The sequence below is a fragment of the Mustela lutreola genome, chromosome 9, assembly GCF_030435805.1.
Source record: "Mustela lutreola isolate mMusLut2 chromosome 9, mMusLut2.pri, whole genome shotgun sequence".
Classification (NCBI taxonomy): Eukaryota; Metazoa; Chordata; class Mammalia; order Carnivora; family Mustelidae; genus Mustela; species Mustela lutreola.
This window is the reverse complement of record NC_081298.1, coordinates 145,357,352-145,382,824: the sequence shown is the minus strand read 5'-3', so window position 1 is coordinate 145,382,824 and position 25,473 is coordinate 145,357,352. Positions and strand designations below refer to the sequence as shown.

The following is a 25,473-nucleotide window of genomic DNA, read 5'->3' as shown; positions in this document are numbered from 1 at the left end:
TATGTTCTTGACACAGGTGTTTGGTAATAGTGCGCTCAACAAAGATTTAGGTGATAGTACTAAAACGATTTTTTTCAGGGCTGGAGTATACCCTCTGAATATTTTGGGTTTCTTTGAGAACAGAAACTACCCTTAGTTTCAAAGGGCTCGCTAACTAATAACTCGTAGCTAATCACTTAAGCATTTAAGATGTACACTTCCCTATCTGCAAGGAGAACCGTGCTTTATAGTAACACGTCACCAGAAAAATGGACTGGCTTGCTGTTGACATATTTTCTTAGAAGAAAAAATTGGTACCAAAATGCACATGAGAGAGAATAAAATTCATCATTGAAGAGAGTTTGTGATTTGTTTCACCAAATCAGCACTTGTGAAAAATCTCGCCCTGGGCAGCGAAGTGTGTGGTCAGCCCTTGTTGGCGGAGGTCATACCCCGGGAGCCCATGGACGCCCAACCCCACACCCCAAGCCAGCAGGCAGGGAGGGGGACATACGGGGACCTCGGTAGTGTCGCCGCCGTCCGTCCTGCGCGGCTTCATCTTGGTGTAGTCCACAGGCAGCTCCCAGCACTCGTCCTCTCCCAGCTGGAAGCACCGGCTGCCCATCACCGCCTGCTGTTGGGGGGACATGGGCTCCAGGGGCGTCAGGACCGGGCAGCAGCTCTCCCGTGGCCGCGGCTTGTTCATGCTGAGGTCCAGAGTCCCATTCTCGTCCACCTCCATGTCAGGGTTCTGCGGACAGAGAGACATACTGATCACACAGGCCCAGCTGCAGCCCTGCCTTCAGCCAGTGCAGAATTCAAGCTTGGGTTCCTCCTGCGGTCTCCTGTGCATGGACTCCTGAAGGGAGCCGAAGTGGTCCCTTGGGTCATATCTGCTGGCCTGCGCTTGGCCACAACACTGGATGGCAGGGGAACGCCCCTCTTCACTGGCTGATGACCCGTCGTCTGTCTGACACCTGCCTCTCTCTGTGTCACACGCGTACAGTGGACGCATCGTCCTTCCTTGCATTCCGCGCCCTGTGGCGCGTCCCCGCTCTTAGAAATAGGCCGAAGAAAATCAAACAGGGACCTAATCTCCATTCTATTCCAGCTCAAATGACATTTCAGAGATCAGAGCTAGATACGCGTTTATGCTTAGCAATGCTTTCTCCGCTTCACGGGTGCGAACACTTCGAGATGAGGGAGAGGCACTGAGGGGCAAGGGAGAAGCAGCGAGAATTCACTTTCCAGCACGAACTCCTGTGCTGACGGGCTTAAGGGAGGGGGATGTGCAATCAGTTCAAGGAGTCCTTGACCTGCTCTGTTCCAGCAAGCCTGTGGTTTAGCCACCTGACTTAAAAAAATAGACGTACTGGGTGAGTTTCTTTTCTTTTTTTTTTTTTTTAAATGATGCTTTCCAACAGAAAAAGAAGTGTGCAGAGCTCGCCTCTCTGGAGCACGGGAGCAAGGAAGGATGCGCGCAGGACGGAGCGGGGAATCCTGCCGACACGCCACCACGTGTGTCCCCAGGGGGTTACGTGCTCTAGAGCGGACATTTGATTTCAGCGCCCGCATGAAAGCTGCCCCCTCCCGCGTCGGGCGCCTCCCCTCTGGATGTCGGAGTGGAAGGCAGCGGCTGGGGGGGGCCCACCAGGCTGCTGCCCCGAGACCGCCCAGCGTCACTGTGCCGGAGCCCCTCGTGCCAGGGAGCGCCCCTGCTTACAGGTTTGACCTGCATCATGTTTGACTAAACTCTCTCAGTCTTAGCTTTAATAGAGCAAAAAGAAAAAAAGAAGAAAAAAAGAAAAAGAAAAAAAGATGGGAAGGGGCTGCTTCCTTTCCCCCAGCGCTCGCCTGCCTTGGATTCCGCTCAGGGCCGCGCCCCAGCCCGGGCCAGCAGGTGGGGTGTCTGCCCAGGGCAGCGGGGCAGGGTCGCGGGCTCTGGGACGCCCCCACCCCCGGCACTGGGCGTACCCGCGCGGTGCACAGGTCCTGCGGCTTGGTGGACAGGTTCTGCGGCATCTCGCGGCAGCGCGTGGACAGGTTGAGGATGGCCGTGGCCGCCATGTGCGCGGCCTCCATGTCGTGGGCGAAGTCGAAGCTGCTCTTACTGCACGTGCTGCTGGCGCTGCTGCCGCCCCCGCAGCTCATGTTGCTGCTGCTGCTGGGCGCGTAGCTGCTGGTGGTGCTGCTGCTGGGGCTGGCGTTCTTGCAGTAGCGCTTTGCTGGGGAGACACGGGCACGGCGATGACTTGGGTCCCCGCTGCCGGCCGACAGCACAGCGGGGCACGCGCCCCGCCACCCCCACCACGCCCCTCCCAACGGCCCCGGGGACACCCGCGGCGATGGAGGGGAAGAGCCCGTCTGGCCTTTCCCGGGCAGAGCTGGGTGCGCGGTGGGGCCGCTGCCCGTCTGCTTACGGCCGTACCTGATGGGGACTCGGCCACCTGCTGCACGGAAGGGGCAGCCGGCTCAAGGCCGAAGGACGGGTGTCCCGGTCCTCACTGCCCGTCCGCTCAGCGGGTGGCCCGGGCCCACAGACCCCCTCCCTCCAGAGACTGGCTGCCCCTTCAGCCCAGAGGGGCCTCCACGGCCTGCTGGGCACACAGGAGGGAAGCACCCCTTTCCCCGAGAAGAGCCCCACCCTGGGGGTCGCATCGAGAGCCACGTGGAGGAAGTGGCACAGGGCACATCCGTGGGCACGGCTGGGCCCAAGGTACGCAGGGCAGCGCATGCCACACGCTGTCCCACGTGCTGTCCCCTGCAGGGAGCCTGGCTCACAGGACACAGGGGGCAAAGGCCCAGTCACCAGGAGCATACGGGTACGGGTACTTGGAGCAAATGTTGCTTTCATGGTGGATTGGAAGTCTCCTCTGGCCCACCGCTGGGGAAACCCTGGTGGCTGATTTGTTAAGGGTCCGTGGCCATTGCTAAAGGCAGTACAGTCACAGGGTGTCCCCTGTAGGGCGGACGGGTCTCCCCTGGAGTTCTGCCCATGGACGGAGCAGCCAGGGTGAAGCCCCCCACAGACGTTTCCCTCACAGTGTCTTCGACTCCGCCAGCAAGCCCCTCTTGCACGACCCCGCATGCCTCTTTGAATGTCCTTTCCGAAGCGAGCTTAGCCAGCTCTCCCTGCGTGTCTGACACTGTCCCTAGCGGTCTGGGACCTGAGTACCCTGCTGGGAGGGGGTGTACGTGCTTTCCTCCCAAAGGAAGGGGCCAACACCACAGAACCAAACAGCGGACCCCACACAGCCACCGCGGTTGGTCACCATGAGCCACACCAAGAATCTGCCCAAAGCGCCACATTCAGAGTGAGTGAACACTGTGATGAGCTTTCGTCATGGATAACTTTCCGCTTTGGACCCGAGACGCCCTTACTTTTGCCACCACTGGGCTGCCCAGTGGTGCTGGCACCGGGCGCCACCCCGACCCCCACTGAACGTCACTGAGCCGCTGCCAGGCAGGTGGCCATTTGAAGGAGGTCCCCTCACGTGGACCAGAGGGTTGGCTGCACACACTCAGACCCCCGAGCCGGAGGAGTCTGTGCCGGCCGGGTCCCTCTCTGTGAGGACAAATCAGCACACCTGTCTGGGACATGGCCTTCCCTTCCTCATCGTTCTGCGGGTGCACATACTGAAGCATCGGAGGCCACGGTGTGGGGTCCGAGCACAGAGACGTCCCACGAGGCTGAGGCAGCAATGTAGGGGGCCCGATAGAGACCCTCCCTCGAGGGTCGGCTCCCGGGACCTGCACAGCAGGCACGGGGAACCACACGGAGTCTGCGGCTTGGGGTAGTCTCCCTGGGGCTCAAGTCTGTGGCTTTACACCACAGAAATTGTGGGAGAAACGCGAAAGTACTTTTGAGGATTCTTTTCCCTGATGAGGGCCGGCCGCTGGCTCAGAAAAGTAATGGAATGCATATAAATAAGGAAAATGGCCATTTCATGTTGAAATAAGCACATTTCAGTTTCTAGGGGAGCGTCAGCAGGACATGTGTGTACAGCAAATGGCCCCGGACTCCTGGTAAAGGGTGTCTCCTTCGCCAGATGCTGGAGTCTGGTAGGACCGGGCAGGGTGCTAGCAGGTGAGTGACCTGGGGGCGACCTCAGACGAGCCTGATCCAGGAGACGCAGGCGGGACAGGCAGCCACACACCTGGGCCCTGTCAGGGAATGCAAGCACATCTTTGTTTTGTTCAAAATGAAACTAAGAGTGCAGGTCCTCACAATTACCGCTCGTTTGGAAATCGCTCACAAAGCCAGCAGCAGGGACCGGTGGCCACGACAGAACACTCTCCCCTTTCCAATCGGTCAGCAGGCAGCACCGGTCCCTGTCCTCCTGGGTGCTGGCCTGTCCCTGGGTGGGATGGAGGCCACGCCTCCCCGTGTGCGGCTTCCGTGGCAGCCCGCCAGGCCTCGCACCGCATTGAGAAACTCCCCGTTCAGGACTCTCTCTCTCTCTCTCTCTCTCGGAGGAAGAAAGACTCTAGGGGATTCCTACTGGCTGAATATGGCAAAGTAAAAAAAAAAAAAAAAAGAACAACCACATTCACCTAGAGCCTCTTCTCACCCTGCCCTACTTGTGAGTCTCCCTAAATGTGTGCATCTCCCACCTGGAATGTCCACCTTCTTCTGTGTTGACACAATGGAAGAGGTGAAGCCCAGAGCTCTGTGAAAATCAGACAGAGAGCACAGTCTGGAGGTGCGCCTCCTGAGGGTTCATGCCATGGGGGACCTGGGTGCACCCGGAGGGCTGTGCGCCCTCATGCCCCGACCCTCACGGTGCCCACACGGCTCTGTGCGTGGTGAGTGCTACTTGGAAAAGGAGCTTTCCTGTGAGAATACAGCTCAGGGCTCTGCGCACCACCTGCTCCTGTGACTTAAAGCATTGGCTCCCCGTACAGACTCTTCGTTTCCCACTCACTCATGCAAACAGGCAGCATTTGCTCGGCCGGCACCGGCACGGCGATTTGAGACCGAGGACAGGAGCTTACGGCCTGGCAGGAAGACAAGGTGTCTACCCGTGAGCCCGCCAAGGAGGAGACCCAGAGCTGCACGGGGGCCAGGAACAGGCGTCCGGCTCTGCACGGGCACCACCGGGAGGGACGTTCCCAGGAGGACTCAGCTCCGAGAGGCTCTGGAGCAGCCAGGCTGTGGGGCAGCCCGCTGGCAGATGTGGGCAGGAGGGCAGGGGTTCCAGGGAGCGCCGGGGCAGGGAAGGGTGAGGAGGCCAGAGGCCCGGTCCTGGGGCCTCCGGATGGCTCCTGAGGAGTTCTGGGAGCCATTGCCGGCAGGAGGCCTGGACAGGGCCTGGGGCGGACAGTGGGAGGTTGAGCACGTCGGGCGGCGCTGAGTTCGAGGAGCACAGAGGAAGTCCAGAGCCGATCACAGGCTCAGCTTGGAGAATCCAGAAGTTGGGAGTGACAGGGAGGCTCACAAGGGGAGCGCCTGGGGTTCTAGGTTTGGGCAGAGCTTGGGGTGGTGATAAATTGCCCAGAGACCTGAGCAGAGAGGTCTTGACTGGGTTTGGCAGCTGTTTCTGTCAGAACTGGACAACAGTCGGGGCTTTTCTGCCACAACCACTCGGTTCTGCCTTGCGCGGTGGGCCCAGTCACCGACGATGCAGGAGAGCGGCTGGGCCCGTATGACTTCACCTGTGAACACTGAAATTGGACCTTGATGTAATCTTTACATGGCACAGATTCTTCTTTTCTACCCAACAGTGTAGACACATCAGCACCACTCTCAGCTCGTTGTAACAGACGGGCTGGGGAGACCCCGACCTGCTGCTCACGGTGAGGGCCGGGCCGAGACACGTCTGGGAACCTCTGCCCCTTCCCACCCTCGCCCGCACACGGGCTCCCACGCCCGGCGGAGAGCTCCCCAAGCTCCTCAGCACGGCGGGGACGCAGGGCCCTTTCCTCACCTGCCGCACAGGTGCCTGTCCCCACGCTGAGGCACGTCAGGCCACAAGTCCTTCCTACCAACCCATGGATCTTCTACTTCTGCATAATTTCTACTCAAGCTCATGCTCAAGTGCGAGATTTGCCGTTTTGATGAACCTCCTGCTGATCCCTCCCGAGCGGACGTCTGGCTTCACTGTCTACGCGAGCGTGCGTCCCACGGCCTTCCGGCCGGTCCCTGCTCCTCCTTGACACTTGTTATCCAGAGGGAACGAAGAGCCAGACAGATGACACGTAACAGATGACTGATGCATGGGTGGACGGACAGACAGACAGAAAGACAGATAGCAACTAGCCAGTGTCTGGAAGAACGCAGGCACTTCACTTAACGTGTGTTGAGTGTTTGGAACACAGGCGGTGGGACCTAAGGTGTGATAACCGAAGACAGGATGAAAGTCCTACTTTTCTCCCCTGTTGGACATCTCCGCGGCCCACCCCTTGCTCCCAAGGGTTATGCTTCCCCAGCAACAGGCTCATTTCAGTTTCTCTTCAGGAGCAATGACTCCGTTCTCTGCACCCGCGGCAAGTCTGGGGGAGGTCACTGCCGCAGGCGGCCACATGCTGCCGTCACTCTGTGCTGCCTGGCTTCAGGGACAGCTCTCCGCTCACACCCTATCGAGAAAACGGACCCAGCCACTCTCATCCTCATGGGCATTTCCTTTGATGTTTTAAAAGTCCGTTAGATGGGGGCGCCTGGGTGGCTCAGTGGGTTAAGCCGCTGCCTTCGGCTCAGGTCATGATCTCAGGGTCCTGGGATCGAGCCCTGCATTGGGCTCTCTGCTCGGAGGGGAGCCTGCTTCCTCCTCTCTCTCTGCCTGCCTCTCTGCCTGCTTGTGGTCTCTGTCTGTCAAATAAATAAATAAAATCTTTTTTAAAAAAAAGTCCGTTAGATGCATCTAGTGTGAGAGAAATGGAGTCACTGCTGTTCTTTTCAGTAAATTACAGTAAAAGGGCCCTTCCTTCCTTTTTTTCTTTTGTTTCTATAAGACCCAATATTGAAGTTTTTGTTCCCTATTCTTGTTTCCTTGTGGGCCAGGTGAGGAGTTTGACTCAGCCAAGGTTTCTCACCAGAGGTCCTTTCTGGGTGGGGGAGAGTGAACCGCAGTCGTCACACCCCGTTCCTGGGGAAACCAACACCCAGAAGGGTTCACCTGTTCAATATGACTCCGCTCTGAGGACAGACCAAGTAGGTTTGACTTCAAATCCACTAATGGGTATTAAAGCATGAAAATGTGCTCTACTGGTCACGACCTCCCCCAAAGGCCAACCGTCACGACGAGGTCAAGGAAACCAGGCCGCACAGGCCGATGGCAGCGAGCAGGTGTGGGAGACAAGCAGCCCGGGTCGCCTCCCCAGGCCGCCGTGAGGCACATGAGATGTTGTGTGGATTTTGCTTTCTCGGTCCCTCATGTGCAGCCCTTCGGTCACATGGATAAAATGATGACAAACCAGAAATTGGCAAATCATGATAAAGCAAAAATAATTACTTTCTGCTATACCCTAAGCCACTGTCTTTTTTTCCACTTACATGTTTGTTCCTCGGTGTTAAGAACCGATGCGCGCGAGGAGTCAGTACACGACACACCAGAGAACGACCGAGCTTCGCTCCCTGTGCGCACGGATTGTTATTAAGGCAAGTGATGACTACGTCAGAAACACGTGCGGCGACTCACCCTGAATGGTGAGGAGGTTCTGGAACTCCCCAGCCATTCACTTTAAATGAGTTTTTTGGTGTGCTATGATTTTAATTAAATACCTTCTTCTGAGAAGAGCTAAAATATCTTTAAGGGGCCATCTCCTCTCCTCTGCTACAGAACACCAAGATAAGACTAATAAATCATCAAAACGTCTACATCCCACATCCCAGCCAACTCAGGGCACATATCCTAGAATTCAAAGCAGAAAGGCAGTCAGGCAGTACGTGACATCAGGAGACCCACTCACCCCTGTCTTGTTCAGCGACTTACCATGTGAGTGCAGGGAAGCGACCAGAGCTAGCTCCGAGCCCGCCGGGGGCAAGTAAGCCCCGCCCTCTCGAGAAGCAGGTGGTGCTTTATTTGTTCTACCTGCTCTTTGCTTTTGGTGGAGGCGTGGTAGCTAGGTTACCACGGAGGCCCTGCCAGCCCCACTCCCCAGGGGGAAACAGGCCAGGGCCCGCCCCTGCTGGAAGGAGGCCTGCTGACACCAGCAGAAGCTGTCTGCTCTTGGGTGCACCTTGGAGTCACCGGTAACGCACAGAAGGCCACCGCACAGGCAGCGGCCCTGGGGCAGCCAATCATTTGGTCCCGGAGCTGCCTGGGCGTCAGAACGCTCAGAGCGCCCCAGCTGACTCTCATGTGCACCCAAGGCTGAGAACTCAGGGGGGCATGCACAGGTCCTCCAGGGACCAGGAGCTCTGGGGGCTACGTCTGGCATTCCCAGGTGGCTCCGTGCTGGAGCCAAGCCCGAAGGACGTTCATGAAGACGGGGAGGGCATCGGGAAGCGCGCGAGCCGACGCCTCCGTCTGCGCGTTCCAACGCGGCCCGAAGGAGCTGCTTTGGAAGCTTCCAGGGAAGGCATCTTTCTCACCCACACCTGGGGGCACACAGGTGAGCGTGGCCTGTGCACGTGCTTTCTTTGGGCCCCATCAAGCGACCCCATGCTCGACCAGTTTGTAGGAAACGGATATACACAACAACAACATTATCAACGGCAAGCGTGACTCTCACTTAAAGAGTGTGCACCTCCTACCATCATATCCTTTGGGGGATATATCCCTGGTTTGCACCTTGGGAGCTATGGCCCGCTTGCCGTAAGTATGGCTGTCGTAAGTGTTGTACTCAAACGAGGTCTTGGAATATTTCTCCAGCTCTTTGGCGAGGTTGGAGCGGGGCGTGGCCGTGGGCACGCTGTTCCTGTAGCCGTAGTGAGGGATCTCCAGCTGCTTGACGAAGCACATGGGCCTGCGGGCAGACGAGAAAGAGTCACCGCTCGCCCTCCCACGGCCGCCGGTGAGATGCGGCTCCGGTTGGCGTCAGGGCGCGCCGCTCACCGCCGCCTTCCCGAGCGGAGGCCACGGGTGTGGGATTTCCCGGCCCCACGAAAGCCGTTCCCCTAAAGGCCCGCGGGCGCGGGAGGAGCACCAGGTAGCCGGTCAGCTTCCTTTTGCACGGGCTTCAGAGAGTAAGCGTTGTGCCAAAGGAGGTGAGCTACTAAGACATTTCCCTTAAAAAAAATAAAAGAAGAAATAAAGAAAATCTCATAGGGATGTGGGCTGACCCCAAACAAGATGACATGTGCCTGGCTGGACACGAAAACAGAAAACAAAGAGGCGCCCGCAGGCCCGTGTTCTCACGCGAGGCCGGGCCGTCCCCAGTGCAGAGGGCAGCGCGGAAACGAGGAGCCCTTGCTCACCACACGCATCGCGCTTCTGCCTCGCTGTGCGTGCGAGTGCCGGCGTGTCCCCGCGTCCACCTCTGCGGGAGGGGTCTCTATGGTGTTTGGGGAAGTGACTTGAGACTTACAAGGGGAGTGCGGGGGGGTCCCTTTGCTTCCGTCAAGCTACGGCTTTCCCGAATCACCAACACAGTCGTTCCGCTTTCATTTATTCAGCCTTTCTTGTCAAGGTGACGAGTGCCGTGCTGAGTCGCCCAAGGCCTGTTATCTGAGGCACGTGCCCGGGGAGCCTGTGGAGGCCCAGGGAGGCCCTCGCCCTGCCTTCAGAAAGCACGCGGCATGGGACACGATTTTAAGAGTCCAGGGGGAAGGAAGCTGGGCGGGTGGACAGAGTGTCCAGGTGAAGATCCAGGGAATGAAACCACAGAGGAGAGACGCAGGCGCGCCGACAGCCTCTCTGGAGACTCCCAGGAGTCTGGTGACCCGGGACCGGATCAGTGGGGGGGGGGGGGGGCTGCCCGGCGGGCAAGGCCTGAGGGTTTGGGCTAGGGAGGGCACGATCCCCAAGCCTTCAGAAGGTTAGGAGCAGCTCAGAAGGAGCGGGGCCTGGAGCAGAGGCCTCGGTGACAAGCTGGGCCTTGGGGATGTGCACAAGTTGTCCCGGAGTCTGCCCGCTGCGGCCGGGGAGTGGAAGACCGGAATAGGAACGGAAGCCCTGACGTCTTCCTGCCGCACGGTCTGCTCGGAGACTTCAACTCCTAGTTAAATGAGTGTGGATTTATGTATTTTTTAAAGATTTAAAAAATTTTAAAATTTGATTTGAGAGCACAAGGGAGCGCACATGAGTGGGGGTGGGGCAGAGGCAGAGCGAGAAGCAGGCCTCCCGCTGAGCAGGGGACCCCCGCACCCCCGCCTGCAATGCAGGGCTCGATCCCAGGACCCTAGGTTCATGCTCTGAGCTGACGGCAGACGCTTTCCTGACCGAGCCCCCTGCGCCCCACGTGTGGATTTAAATTATTTTCTCTTTGTTCCCTTCATGTCTCCTTTCCTGCCCGCTGAGTGAGCGTGCCCGTGTGGAGACGCTGTGGGGACTGTCCACACGGAGACCAGGTCCTCTAGGCCTTGCTCACGCCATGAACACAGGTGCCTGAGCGGTGCCCCGGGAGCTGGGGAGCACAGGGACACCCCGGAGACAAGGCCGTGGCTGGCGTGGCTGCTTCCCTTCACGCCCTGTCCCACCGCCTCGCCATGCGCGGCTGGAGGCACAGAGGGATATCGTTCGTATATGCACACTGGCCCGCACACGTGTGTTCCACGATCGTTGCGGTGGTTCTCTGCAGCTCTGGCCTCTGGAAAGGGACCCGTGGCCACACAGCCACAGAAACACGGTCGGGGCTGCTGCTTCTGGCTGTGCGTCAGTGTGAGGCTCGTGTCTGGGGTGGTGTTCACAGTCTGCGGCCCCCAGGGCAGCGTCTCCCGCCTGATGCCTGCTCACCCAACAGGAGGGTCCCCAGGAGGGATGGGCTGAGGGCTCGTCCCAGCTCTGGGGTCTGACTAGAGGTGGCAGATGTGGACAGAAGCCCCGAGCCTCGGTCTCTCTCTACCTGTCCTCAGTTCTCGGCTGACAGCCATTCCTTCTAGATGGACGGAGCCCTGGCGGGGGGCTCCCCCCTGCCAGTAACAAACGTGATCTTCTGTGTGCTCACAGGGGCGCGTGAGACGGCTAGCACCCCCACACAGAAAAATCTAGAAGAACACACGCCAACATTTATTGAGGGTTTATCGCTAAATAGTACAATTATAAGTGGTTTTTATTTTCCTGTTTTTGTCTATTTAAGTATTTTTCATTTTCCATAAAAATCTTAACTTTTCAGAGCACCTGGGCAGCTCAGTAGGTGAACTATCTGCCTGTGGCTCAGGTCGTGATCCCGGGGTCCTGGGATCGAGCCCCCCGTTGGGGCCCCTGCTCTGCGGGCGGCCTGTGTCTCCCTCTGCAGCTCTCCCTGCTCATGCTCTCTCTCTCTGACAAATAAATAAAGTCTTACAAAAAAGATTTTAAGTTTTCTATTGAAGGATAAAAGGGTGTAGAGCCACCGGTAAAGTCCTTTCAGAAAACTAAGCTAATGCACAACGAAACCAAGCAGGTGTTCAAACCAGTTAAATACGGCCTTTTCCTACGAGATTTACCCCGAAGAGCTCCCGTACCGCAACCGGCGTGTGCGTGTGCGCTAGCGTATACGCTCCCTTTCCGTCTGCGACTGGAACCATGGCCGCCGCCTCGGAGGGGCCACCTGCTCCCCCCTCCCAGAGGTGGGCAGCCCCGCAGCCCGCAGGACCCCCTGGGAAGACCTGGGACCGTGTCTGTACCACCGTGTCCACTGAGGAGTCAGGACGACGGCCGTGCAGCCTGGGTGTGGGGGGGCCAGTGGAGAGGAGAGCTGACCGACGGGGTCTGGGGTGGGCGCTTCTCCCTCCGCCCCTCCCGGGAGCCTCCCTTCCTCCACTGAAACCGGGGTTGGACCAGGGGATCCTGCGGTGTTCCCACGACAGTCCGTGACTGAGCTGGTTCAGGTAAGTCACTCGGCCGCCCTTCCCCCGCCTCCTGCTCATAACCCCTGGGGTGTCTGGGGACAGAGGGGCCGGCCCCTGGGGGGGCTCCCCCACAGAGAAAGGCTCTGGCCGTCCTGCACCGCAAGGCCTGGAGGCAGGTGGGTTCTCCGTTCTGGGCTCCAAGTTAAACTAGGATGACTCTGGGCATCTCATGAAGGTGGCAAGTGCCTCGCTTCCATCTAGCAGGCCCAGAACAACAAAACACCTTCCTGGCCGGAAAGAACCAGAAACACATCATCTACTCTCATTTAAAGACTCCCAGTGGGTGGACAGAGTCCCAGAGAGCAAGGTGGCCCCCACCTCACACAGGCCCTGTGGACCTGGGGGGCTTGGCTCTTAAAACTGAGCCACCGAACACTTGCGTTCCTGCCCTCGGGGTGAGACTGCCCGCTGCCCCCTGCTTCCCCCTCAAGCCCCACAAACCCCTAGTCCCCCAGTGCCCCAAACCCCCAGTGCCCCAAACCCCCAGCCCTCTAGCGCCCCCAGTCCTCCAGCCCACCAGCACCCAGCCCCCCAGCCCCCCAGCATCCCAACCTCCCAGTGCCCCAACCGCCTAGCCCCCCAGAACCCTCAGGCCCCCAGCCCTCCAGCCCCCCAGTGCTCCAGGGGCTGGGTCAGGTACATGTGAATCTCACGGCAGGACCGGCCGGCATCTGGTACCTTAGCACTCGGTCTGAGGCCTGGTTGGACTTGGACACGTCACAGCTCTGGTGTTTTTCCTGGGCCTTTGCCAGTTTCTCTGCGGCAGCAATGGGGCATCCGGAGAGGCTGTGAGGACAGAGCACAGAGTGAGTCGACTCCGCCCACGGCTCTGCGGCCCACGGGCCCCGTCGCCCCCTCCCTGCCTCTCCTTTGGTCCGCACCAGAGCACCCCAAGCAGCTTCCCATACCTGCCCTGGGCATTCCTGAGGGGCCGGCTAGGACAGGGAGAAATGACCATGGTTGTGCTGTGCGTGACTTCCTGGGGGGTCTCCAGGGGATGGCCCTGATGGCCGTCCGTGCATGAAGCACACTCAGCCCTTGCCAGCCACAGCGAGCCCAGTTCTGTGTCCCTCAGGAGGACACGAGCGAGTGGAAATGACAGACACAGACTCCACCCCAGGATGCTTCTGCAGAGGAGCACAAGCCGCAGGGGTGGGATGAGCTGCTGAAAAGCCCAGGAACAACAGCTCATGGACTGGTGTGAAGGGGAGCTCTCAGCTGACGGTGGGTGCGTCACTGTCCCAGCCGCTGAGGCTTCTCAGCCCCCTGCTCGCCCTCCCCCGGTTGGGGGAATGAATGGGAAGAAAGGAGCGTGCTCTCTAGGACCGCTCGGAAGTGTTGTTTTGGAACTAAGTATCTATGGGACAGACAGCGTGCGGGCTCCATGGCTTCCGCCTTTCTTCTTCCTGAAGTCACGGTGTCTACGCTCCGCACGTCTGCACAGAGCTGCACGTAGGTATGGATGTGTACGCCGCGAGACCGTCACGTCTCACGGACACGGGAAGCCCAGGACTGATGAGCCAGCGGAGACTAAACACCGTTTCAAACAGGGCTCTGCACAGCCTTACCACTCCGCAGATCGCTCCTTTCTCCTGCAGGCTAAGGCCAGACGGCCTCTGATGCGCACAGGGTTGCAATTTGTTTCATTATGAATTTAACACAAGTAACCAAATTTACCCGACAGCCGGGTAAAACATAAGATGGAACTCCTAACAGTTTCCTTCATTTAGGATATAGTTTTGCATGAGCGCTCGAGGCCGAAAGACCCATCCGAACAGATCCGTCCAGCTACTGGTGAAGGAGCGTTTGATACGATCTGAGTTTCGTGTGCAGCTTAGAAGTCAGGATAGGAGGTAAGAGGACTGGGATTGTCCAGAGCAAAAGTATGACGCCGAGCAAGCCCGTTTACCTGGCCCACGGTCATGCCAAACGGTCCCCAACGAGCACTTTGGGCCTCTGCCAGTATTTTGGTCATGTCCACACCGATGACTGGGGTCTCGGCAGAGTTTCAGGGGTGACCTCGTTAGGTCCCAGACCATCCAGTCTTCATGCCTTGTAACCCCTCCCTGTACAAGGTGCACAGCACGGCTCCTCCCCGCCCCTGGACGCAAGCTGAGCGTTCCCCGTGGAGGGCGCCTCCTGGGGGACGCGGGGCGACTGGGTGGGACAAGGGAAGACAATCCACTCTGTGGAAAGGGGTCTCAGCGTTTGCCTTCCCCATGCACGATGCCCTCCCAGACAGCGGCCTGTCTCCCGGGGCAGGAGGGGGAGGTGTGCAGGGCACACTCCCTCTGGAGGCTGGGGTGGGAGGGGGGGCTGTCGGGGATCGTAGCGCAGCGGCCTGGGGCACAGGAGCGCTTTGCTTACCTTCTGTGCGAGTTCCTGTTGCTATTTACATGCCCTCGCCCCGTGCAGCCCGGAGTGGGGCACTTGAGAACATTCTCATGCATGGCAAGAACTTGACAGGGAGAGGCAGAGAAGACAGCCCAGCATTAAAACATAGAAATGGTCTGAATACAAGAATATGCAATTATTTTAACAAAGGCTGGGTTAGTTTACCACGGACAGTCCTACACACATTTGTGATGGACATGGTCAGGAAACACACGTAGGAAGAAGAAGGGTGTCTCAACCTTAGTGTCACTGGCATGCAAAGCAGGGCGCACTGGATGGGGGCCGCAGAGGTCAGGAACGTGGTAGCCGACTCGCTCCCAAGGGGGCAGGGCAGCAGGGCCTCCCCACATCTCCCACACATCGGCACTGAACATCGGTTACCACGTAACAGCACGTAGATGGGTAATTTTTAAAACATGCCTGTGTTCTAAAAACACACAGTATGGAGACAGCACGGTGGTCATGGGTGAATAGAGACTCCCAAACCCGATTTTTAAACAAAACAAAGTAAATAGCAACTTCTCATCTGGGAATCAAGTATTGTTATTCTGCCAGTGGGACAAGCTGCAATACTAAGTGTTATGTTGTGTTCCCTGTGAAGTCATCACAGGGACACCAGGGGGTGGGGTGCTGCAGTGGGAGGAGGCAAGCAGCCTATTGCTGGGAGACAGTATTTGAGTTTACATGGGGCGGTAACCGGCCTGGACAGTTTGCATGTCCTCTCCTAATGGGTCCTCAGTGAGCAGCTGCTGCTCTGGGGGAGTTGGAGGGAGGTGACAGGTGCTAGAGGGAAGCCACTAGGATAGGACCCCAGCCCTGGGCCCCATATGACTGTCCGTATCATGGCAGCAAGACCTGGGGGAGCCAGTGAGGTACAGGTCACAGCAAGACCATGAAGAGCAAAGTCTGCCCAACTGGTTATGTGTTCTGTATGATTCTCCTCCTTCTTTAGAGCAATCTCTGTCTTCCCTGAAGTCTGTGTGCTGTCCCCATCAGGGGCTGTCCTCCGTCCTGTCCTGGTCCTTACATACTGGCTACATTCTGGATTCTTTAGTCTTGTGGCTCCTGTGTTGTCCTGTCAATGCTCGGTGAGCACTGAGGGAACAAGGGTGAGCCAGCCTTCGGCTCACTGTGTGTTGGGGGCTGCTGGAGGAGGTGTCAGGAGGCCTCCTTCCCGGGGGACCTGGCCCTGGGCCCTGCCTGCTCGCCCCCGTCTCCCACGCAAGGTTTCATCCTGTGCTGCCACCTGGCCTTCACTCTCCCTTCTGGGGTCCGGATTCACCTACGTCGTTCTCGGTTCTGCAGGATTTTCCCAACTCCCTGCTGCGACATCACCTAGGCCCTTCCCGCGACACAGTGTCCCTCTCCAGTCAGCATTGCTTTCCTTTCCATTCATGCCACAGTTTTCGAGATAAAGTCTTCCCTGGAGAGAGCAGAAGCTTCTGCGCCCAGCTGTGGCGAGGACCCCAAGCAGATGGCCGCTGTTTGTCCCACTGAGCGGAGACGCGGACTCCTTCCCGGGCTGGCGTCAGCGGGGCCGTGACTGAGCCCGGCTCTGCCGTCCTGTGGCTGCGCTCTGCCCCTGTCCCTCAGCCCCTGCCGTCCTCAGACCTCCACGGCAGCAGTGGTTCCCGTGCCCCTGCCCAGAGCAGTCAGTGACCCCTGATGCCATCCCCCCGGACTTCTTCCTCCCCGCGTGGGCCAGACCTTTCTAGAACAGCCTCTGTTCCCTCTTCTTGGCTGCGTGTTCTATGTGCTCCTGTCTCAAACTCCCGCAGTGGGCTTTTGCTCACGCTTCAGGCCTCCTCTCCAGCCAGGCCATCCCCAGTTCCTGCAACCCGGCTGAGAAAGCAGAGCCCGGGAGCCGCTGGGCAGCCGAGCTCTGTGGACCCCGGACACCCCCTGCCCTCCACCTGTGGGAGCACCACACACACTGCCCGCCAGCCCGGAACAGTCCGGGCCATCCTGTCCTCTGCTAGCGGGCCCTGCTTCTCCACCACTGCATCAGTCAGCGGAGTTGGCATCCTCACGGCCACCGGGGGACTCTCCGTGTCACCTCCTACCCCTCCCTCTCTCCGCCTTCACATCTGCCCGTGTCTGGAGCATGTCTTGAACTCAACCCAGACTTTCCATCCCTGGCCACTGTCTCCGACACGCCTGGCGTCCTATGTGCCTGACCACGGCAGCCTCTGGACAAGCCGCAGACCCCTCCCCTCTCCCCCCAGGACCCCAGCTCAGTGCGGCCCCAGGGAAGCCTGCAGGTCCCTTGGGAAGCCTGATGGCGCAGGTGGGAGTCACCCACTGGGGAGCCCCTCCCACCATGGCCCCCTTCTGTCTTGAGTGCATGGCCCCCTCTTGGCTGCACTGGGAGCCCTTGGGGGCCAGAACCCCATCCTGTCCAGTGGTGCGTCGTCTGTGCTTCTAGGGCAGCATGTTGCAAACTGACTGCTGGACTGCCTTCACCTGGGCAGAGAGGATGACTGACGGAGGCTGGCCCAGAAAAAATTGGAAAAAAATCTAAAGTCTAAAAAAAAGTACCCCCCCAAAGATTCTAATTTTTTCTCTTTGTAAATTCTTACGGTACTGTAAAGAACTACATGTAAGTATTTAGAAACGGCTTTCTGTAGATGCTCTGGAGGGCGGTCTCAAGGTTGGTGTGGAGGGGCTCACCTGGTGAGCCCGGGTGCGGTCTGACCCCCATCTGTGGGAGCACAGCCCGTTTCTACTAGTTAGACTTTTCCTGTGAAAATAAGGAGTCGGGAGAATCCCCCAGCCAGGGAAAGGAACTGATTTTCTACTCGGGAGGCCCAACCAGAAAAATGGCATCAGGCAGGTCTGCCTAAGATGTCAGCGATGGTCCCCATGCTGCGCGCACAGAGGGCCTGAGGCCCACGTAGGGTCTCGGCCTGTGCGGCCCGACTCGGGAGCAGCGAAGCCAGGCCCGGGCCGACACACAGGCTGGGGCCTCCGGCAGGAGGGGAGTGCCATCTCGACTCTGCTCCCTGCTCGGGCAAGTCGGTGCCTGCCCACAGGGGTGTGTCTTCAGTTTGCCAGGCACCGAGCTGACCCCCGGGAAGAGAGGGGGAGGCCATCTGCTCCCCGCTCTTCTCGTGGGGGGACCGGGGCCAATGGCACCCGGCAGGGCATGTGGGGAGTGAGGGAGGCTGCGTGTGCCGGTGCGTGCGAGCGGCCGCCCGGATGGCGCTCGGGCACGGAAGCTGCTGCGTTCACATGACGCCCGCTCCTTGCTCATGTAACACACGGGCCCAGCCAAGCGCTCAGATGCGTTACCCTGCACACTCACAAGGCAGTTCCCAGAAATGCGGGCTCCTTATTCTCAGCGGCCCTCCGAAAGCCTGGAGGCACGAGCGCTTCTAAAAATATTTCATCTGAAAATGTTCAGCTAAGCCTGTTTCGAAGCCTTGACTGCTGCTAGGGACTTCGTTGTCCTGACAGATTTGTGCCTCAAGAACTCCGAAATGAGCCGTTTGGATGAGACGACCCCCAAGAACTCGTCTCGACAACCCCGGTCGTCCTGCTGAGTCCCAGCCAAGCCACTCCGTGTTGCCTTCCAGAAACTGTGTCTCAGGTCACAGGAACATCCGTGACACACCTCAGGCTCTGAATCAGGACCTCAGACTCATCTGGTTGCTTCTGAAAATGTGCCTTTCCCCTGAGCAACCAGTACAGTCGTATTTAAATGGCAAACTTCGTGTGTGGAGAAGAAGATAGACAGGAGACGTGGACACCCTTTCAGTTCCAAAATAAGTGTAGCTGTGTTCGCCGAAAATTGTGCGTTCTCAGAACCTAACTAAGAGAAGGCGTCTGGTCTACACTGAGGTTTGCTTGTGTGGAAATGTGGGGACAGCCGTGACCCAAAACAGACTTTACAAGTGAAATGCAGTAAAATGCACCTATCAACTCTGGCTCCTCTGCATGGAGTCTGGCCGTTGGGCGAGAGGACCTTCCTCTCAGGGATTCGAGGGAGCTCAGCTCTGCAGGGAGGGTGTGGGGTAGGGACTATCTGAGTCCTCTTGTGTGGTTTGTGAGAGACGAGGGGACAAGTGACTTGTCCGAGGTCCCCAGCAAGTCAGAAATGGAAGCGGGATGGAGCCCAGCCCATCTACTAGGGAGCCGCGCTGCGGGCGCTGTGTGCGGGGGTGGGGTGTGTGGAGGGGGTGGGGTGGGTGGCCGTCCTGGGCCATCGGCGGGAGGAGTGTAGACAGCCCCTGCGGCCGGTGTGGACCCGAAGGGGCGGGCAGAGGAGGACCGAGGTTGGGCTGTGCTGACATGGAATGACAGAGGCACGTGGCTGACACAGACAGAGCCGTGGGCGTGCGCGGCCCCACGGGCATTGGCGGAACACGGACTTACTTTCCGGAGGGACCCTATCTTTGTGCGGGCATCCGGACAGACTGCGGTGATGTGGGTACAGCCCGGTTACGTGGCCGGTTCCGTCACACCCCGGGGTGGGACACTTGCTCTCTTTCTTTTCTGCTCTCGAGGGATCTAAAAGTGACAACAGGTGTCAAGAGAATGAATCTTTTACCCGTCCAAGACAAAGGAGATTCATTAACAACCGAAGAAACCTCGATAAATAAAGAAGAGAAACAGGGGTCAGGGGACAGGCTGTGACATAGACCTGTGCACGTTCGGTTTTGTGTGATTTTTTTTTACCTTCAACAGAGTAATCATGAGTCACAAAATACCTTACTTTCTTTGCTGGTCGGGGAAAAGAAAGGCTATTCCTACCTTAGCTCTCGAATAATTGTCTTCCCGTGTGTTACATGACAAGCTGTGTTGCTCAAAGAAATCAACGTAAATAATGATGAGACAGTGACCTTCTCAGAGAGCAAAACTACTCAGCGATCCTCCACAATCGCTCTGTGAAATTCAGCCAGGGGCACATGGCCGTGGGAACAGTCTGCTGTGCGTGTCTGTCTCATCGAAAGCTCCTAGCACTGATGCTCGGATGCAAAGTTTTACCACTGCTGGAGGCTGTCACCTCGCAACACTGCTCCATAGTACACACAGATTCAGAAAGTTTTCTGAAAATATGCTGAACTCTTAGAAGGCACTGTAAGCAAAAATGACCAGATTGGTGGAAATCCCTCTCAATGGGGGAGATGGGCAATAAAATAAAATAAAATAAAATAAAATGAAATTAAAAATAAAAATAAAAATAAAATAAAAAATTAAAAAAAAAATCAGAAGCTGCTGGAGCAACCATTTGTTTTGATTTCTCCATCTGTGCTGGGAACCAGAGGAAGGATCTTACGATGCTGGGCATGCATGTGTCAAACTACGAGGTGCGGGTTTTGGAGCCCCCGCTGGCTCTCTGCAGCACTGGTCGGGAAGGAACAGAGCAGACTTTTGGTCAGCGGTTGAGTGCCAAGTGCCAGAAGGGCAAGCTATCGCTGGTAAAATTATTTCTATATCCAGAATGGACCGCAGCTCTTCAATGTGCAGAAAGTAGCTCCAGAAGATATTTCTACAATAAAGCTCAGACCGGGCAGCAACGCAAGCGGGCAACGCACTATTTTTGAGTCAGTTTTTTGAAAACCAGTTGCACAGATCATCAGTAAGTAGTGACCAGGCTGGTTTGGTGGAGGAAGGGTCCCTTAACATCTCCTCAGGGGGTAACACTTCCCTATTGATGTCTCCTTACCCAGCCAGTTGTGACCCCAAGAAAGTGTGCATTTGGCTCCAGCTTTTAGAACTCTTAGGGACCTTCTTCTTAAGTCATGCATGTGAACTTGGAATGGACAAAGGGCTCACAAGACTATAGAAGCAATTTTATGTTTATATAAAAAAAAAAACCTCACCCCCTTTTCTTTTTTTAGCTAGTGTTTTATTCTAGGTAATCTACTTTTCAGGTCCTGAGTCTGAATTATGGCCGTGCTTGAGGGGCAGACTGGGTGCAGCTATGAGAGCCCCAAAGGCAGCCTGGGATTCTGTCGTTGGAACCGCTCTTTCTAAATGTCTGACTGGAGTTTCTCTTACACATGCCATCAAAAAGCCTAGCATTTTATTGCCTTTTGGGTAGTTTCATCAGAATATTAGTATGATTTAATTAATGTAAATATAAAATAGTAAGTGCACAGTAACAGTTTTACAGGAAACTATTTGTTATTGAAGACCACAAGCCAAATGTAAATAGTGTTTAAAAGGCAAAACAAAACAAAAAACCTAAATTGTAACTATTATTCATGGTGAAATGACTCTCTTTCATTAGTACACTTACAGCTTCCTAAAAGTTACATTATATCACAGAGTCGGAAGTGTTCTGGAGCTGAGTGCAGATCTGTATAGAGACAAGTGGCTCAGATAATTGCAGTTTTGGAGGACACAAGGGTATAATCTCCTCTCGATGCCGCTGGCCACGCCATGCCCTCCCCCGCATGCTAATTTCCGGAAATCCCAATTCACCTTGAAGTCAAACATTCAAACAAACACAAAACAACCAAGCAAGCAAACAGACCAGCAATTCAACTGAACCCCCCCCCCCCCGCCACCCCAAAGAACGCCTAGAAAAAAGCCTTGTGCGCTGGACTGCGCTCGCTCCCCTTCCTCCCTTTCCCATGGGTGCTTGGGGAGGAGAAGGGTGGAGGAGTTTCTGAGGAACTTCTTTTGCTTTAGCTCAAGATTTCGGAAAGATTGCTCACTTATAATTTAACCATTCTGTGCAGATGGCATACAATAAGAATTTGTACAATTTTACAACAACGAAGCTTGAAATGAGGATTATTGATACGCTTTGCGGTTGTAGGAATCGTCCGTTGGCCTTGTTGGTAAAGGGCACATCATCTCTCTCTCTTTATGATTTATTTTTCAAGCATTAGCATCCTTGCCTCACTCTGGGATCCCTGCTCGGTTTAATTTAATTGGCTCTGACCATACCTATCGCTATGCTGAGAAGAGACCTGGGAATGAGCTCGGATGCCACACGAAATGGAGGAAGAAATCTACAGAAACGGGCAGAGTCAGGAATGGATGCTTCTGACTCATTCGGAAGGTGAAAACCCCAGCCCTTCCCCCATTTCAGGGAAAAGCACATCTTAGGTTTTGCTGCTCGTTCCCTCCCCCGCCCCATGTACTGAAGGGAAGCAAGTGGTTTCAATCCCATTCCTTGCAAGGAACAAAATAAAACAAAATAACAGTAGCAAAGCAAAATGAGTGAGAACCTACAGGAAGCTGCGGGATGTGAGCAGGCACAGGAGGCGAGGGCCGCACAGGGTCTGCGGCGCCCAGCGAGCCTGCACGTTCCCAAGTACAGAGTCGCCTTCCTCGCTGCCAGCTCTGCCACCCGCGAGAGAGGACACTATTTCTTCCTAAAAAGGTGTAATTCCTCCACGATCCTCAGCTACCCAGCTGCAGAGTTATGACACATCACACCGCAGTTACGGACACCCGAGCTGTTTCACAGTCTTTCCTGCACCCAAGGCAAGCGGGATGGGTGGGCTAGAACCTCTTGCTTTTAAGAAACGACCCTTTCCTGATACGCCACCGCGCCCGGGGGTGTCCCTTCACCTCCCGAGACGGCGGTCAGTGCTCAAGCTCCTGCCCAGTCAAGCCCTCAACGGGCCTCTGGCCGCGGTCCGTCTGCCGCGGGGCTCTGGTTACCACGACGCCATAGGACCAACGCATACACATTGAGAGGAGACTACACACCCAGGTCACAACACAAGAAACAGCTTCTCTGATTGCTGGAGGTTTCTATGGCAACTGATTTTCAAACCAAAGTCCTAAACCTCATCATCAGATCCGCAGCGAGGAAGCTCAGTCTTTAGAAGGAGTAGAAAGCAACAGAAAACCGAAGATCTTTTTTGGTGCTAATAGGGAGGGATTTAAGGAATTACCAGTTTCATTTTTGAAACTGTTTCTGACTTAGTTCTTATGACCGGGACACTGACAGTCTCCAGGTTCTCCACGGCGTGATATCGCCAGCAGCTCGCACCACGTGTGGACACGGTCCTTACTGCCAGCGTGGGGCTGGACACTCATTCGGCATAAGTTCATGCGCTTCGGAGAGGTACTGATGCCACACGTGCATGTCGTGTGTGTGGAAATGTAAGGAGACAGGCCAATATGGGCCCCTCCATTTCATAAGGGAGAATCTGCTAAAAGCCTCCTTTGGGGTGATTTTGAGTGCTTTATCAGAAAGCGCGTGCCGTGCCTGTCTCCACAATGGGACGGCATCAGTGAGCGGGAAGAGACTAAAGCAATCGCTACTGATCTCGGCTCGGACCCGCCACGCCGGGCGTAGCGAACGGCCCCCACCACTTACTCTCTTACAATAACTGATGGGCATCACTGCCCTTGTCCTGTGCTATCCGTCATTCTGTTACTGTTCAGGTTCTACCAGGGATGTTTTCTACGGGGGTTTTCATCAATAACTGTCATTTGGTGGTAACTGTATGAATCATGATGCCACTGAGCCGACCCAGTATGTACGACACGTGCTGCGTCCCTGACTGGCTGGCTGCTGGGTGAGCTCTTGACATGCCACACAGACTGTGGCTCATGTGTGAGAACACCGGCTCGTGCTACTGTTTCCTATCACGGGACGTGCCCGTGCGCTAGCCCGGTCTCTCCAAGGCAAGCGTCTCCTGCTGAAGTAACGGGTGACTCGTCTGCTCTGGTCATCGCACAGTGAGCTGCTCTGTGCATGTCCCAGACAAATACTGTGTTGGCTTTCCAGAAACTCCAGCTGTAATGCTGTAAGTGACCCTAAGAGGTGTGCATTCGTGACATGAGCGAGTGTGACGCCCATGTCCCTGCTGGACCTTCACCGGCATCTTTCACCCTAGCTCCTACGTTCACGAGGCAACTTACGTTAGGTAGAAATATTACCTTTACCATAGTATGGCTTTTTGACATGGCTGTCCCCGGACTTGGGCTTCCTGTCTTCCCCGGGAAGCGGTCTTGGCGACTGCTCCTCGTACGGCCGCACACTGTCCCGCCTTCCGGCCTCCATTGTCATCTTGTCCCTCATGGCCTTCGCTCTCTCTGTTTCCAAGGCGATGGCCTTCTCCAAGAGGGTCAGGTTTCCCTTGGTCATGTCAAACACCTCCTCGGACCTGTCTGAGTTCACGGAGGTGGTGTCGTCGTCTCGTTCGTGGTACCCGTCCTCCTTTGCACAGCTGGAGAAAGTTCTAGACCTGGGGCTCAGCTGCTCCTCGAGCCGCATCAGGTTCATCATGTCGGAGTAGTTCCTGTCCGGCGTCCTGCCCGCGAAGTCGTCCTCTTGCCGGACGTGCTGGCGGGCGTTCATGTTCTGCGGCTGGGCCCGGTCCTGCGGGTTCGTCTCGCTCAGCTTCCGCGCCAGGTCGAAGCACTGGTTCCTGAGACACTCCAGGCTGCTCAGACACACCTCCTCGTCACTCTCCTCCACCATCTTGTCCACGAGCCCGTTGTTGACGGGCTTGCCCAGCATCATATAGTTCATGTTCCTGCCCTCCTGCTGCGACAGGGAGTCTGCGTACGCTCGGTCGCCGAGGCTCTCCGAGAGCACCACCCCGTGGCCCTGGGCCAGCAGCTTCAGCGAGTCCACGGTCTCCCTGACCACGTCGCTGTCCAGGTCCAGGCTCAGCTCGCTCTTCCGGCCCAGGGTCTCGTTCCGGTCGCTGCCGTCCTCCAGGCTGGTGGAGGTGCTGCTGTTCATCTCCGACTCCGTCCTGGCGCGGTAGGCCGCGTCCTCGGCGATCTTGCCGAGGTTCAGCAGGGACTTGGCCACCAGCTCGTCGTAATTGTCGTACTCCTCGTTGTTGTCGTCCTGCTCCGCGTCCTGCGCTATGCGAGTGTTGTGGCAGCTCATGGGGTGGTCCTCTGCAAAGAAGATAAAAAAAAAAAAAAGGGACAAAAAGAAAAGAAAAGGAAAAAGTGGCTAGAACTTGAAGTTTAGTTGCAACAGCACGGAAAGCACGTCAATGCATGTCCGACCCCGCTCACCGCATGCGAGGGGCTTAGGTCCCGCGGGCAGATCAGCTGGCAGCGCGGCACCCAGGAGGCCACAGGAAGCACTTGCTACAAACTATCAGTTTCCTTAGTTACTCTGAAACAAACTAGCGTATGTGGGAAAGGTAGTTTTAAAATATTAATTTTTCATTCTAAATTTTACAAGTGACTTTTGTTTTTCATCGGCTTTATTTGTTTGCAGCCTAACAGATGCGTGATAATGTCACTCGTCCTATTACCAGGCTCTCTGAGGGTTCATGAACTTCAGTTGGTAACAACTCTTAAACAGATGTTCGCAGCAATTGCTTTTAAATCGTGTTTTCCCCAGAGATGCCCGGGCAGCGCCGTGGAAGGCCTTGGGCTTATGCAGTGAGCCCTCCGCCTCCACGGGGCCTTCAGTACCAGAAGTACATGTTTGGGCCGAATTCAGCCTTTCTGAATGTTCTCCCTTCCAGACAACCCATGGTCCGCAGTGAAGCAGCAGGAGCGCCCAGGAGGAGGTTAGAGCTACCTCTAACCCACAGTGGTTCCCACGTGTGCATCTCAGGTTTGAGACACACGGAGGGAAGAGTGTGCAGTGACCTGGTGCCAGCGAAGGGCAGGCCTGGGGTTGGGGGCACATCTGGGGGCCATTGGCAGCCGCAGTTAGGTGCCCCGGCACCCCGGATTTGCCTGCCCCCAGCCTCGGGAGTGGGTAGAAATACCGTATGAACAAGGATCACGTCCAATCGCAAAGATTTAGGACAACTTGTTAAAACACCATCATGTTAAAAATTAGGTAAAGACCCTACGTTTCACCCAAAACTATTCTGTTTAATGCTCAGGGAATATTTAGGACATGTGTCTCTCTCCGGGCGTGATTGCTTCATGGATATTCCAAATACAGGCACTAAACCGTGGGCTCCGAGACGCCCCCTCCCCCAACCCTCGGACTGGGTTTGGTTAACCCCACGCCATGGCCACATCCACATCTTGTTTCTGTGATTAAAAAAAACGAGGGAGAATCGCTCTGGTTTATGAATGTGCTGACGCAATGAGCTGTGCTGACTGGCACCTGGTACCTGTTCGCTGACGGCAGAGTCGGCGTCCCTGGGGCCTCCGCAATGGGTGTCAGGGTATTCCCTGAGGAGAGGCATTGGCTGGTGAACGAGGTTTGGGCACCCACACATCAATAACAATTCCGGCTGCCCCCACTGCAAATCAGCACATTC

At 56.4% G+C, this 25,473-nt stretch overlaps 1 protein-coding gene across 11 annotated transcripts in view; it reads right to left on the bottom strand.

The window, feature by feature from the left end:
- MYT1L (myelin transcription factor 1 like) overlaps positions 1-25,473 on the bottom strand; it is a 389,060-nt gene that overhangs the window by 59,256 nt on the left and 304,331 nt on the right. For 8 of the 11 annotated variants that reach the window (XM_059132785.1, XM_059132784.1, XM_059132783.1 and 5 more), the window contains 7 exons: positions 23,159-24,133; positions 18,680-18,814; positions 14,279-14,369; positions 12,590-12,697; positions 8,675-8,886; positions 1,954-2,204; positions 494-730 (listed from right to left, as the gene is read on the bottom strand). In XM_059132785.1, the coding sequence (XP_058988768.1) occupies positions 494-730; positions 1,954-2,204; positions 8,675-8,886; positions 12,590-12,697; positions 14,279-14,369; positions 18,680-18,814; positions 23,159-24,133 (2,009 nt within the window). The remainder of the gene's footprint in view (positions 1-493; positions 731-1,953; positions 2,205-8,674; positions 8,887-12,589; positions 12,698-14,278; positions 14,370-18,679; positions 18,815-23,158; positions 24,134-25,473) is intronic. The other 3 variants (XM_059132790.1, XM_059132792.1, XM_059132791.1) reach the window with 2 other exon arrangements.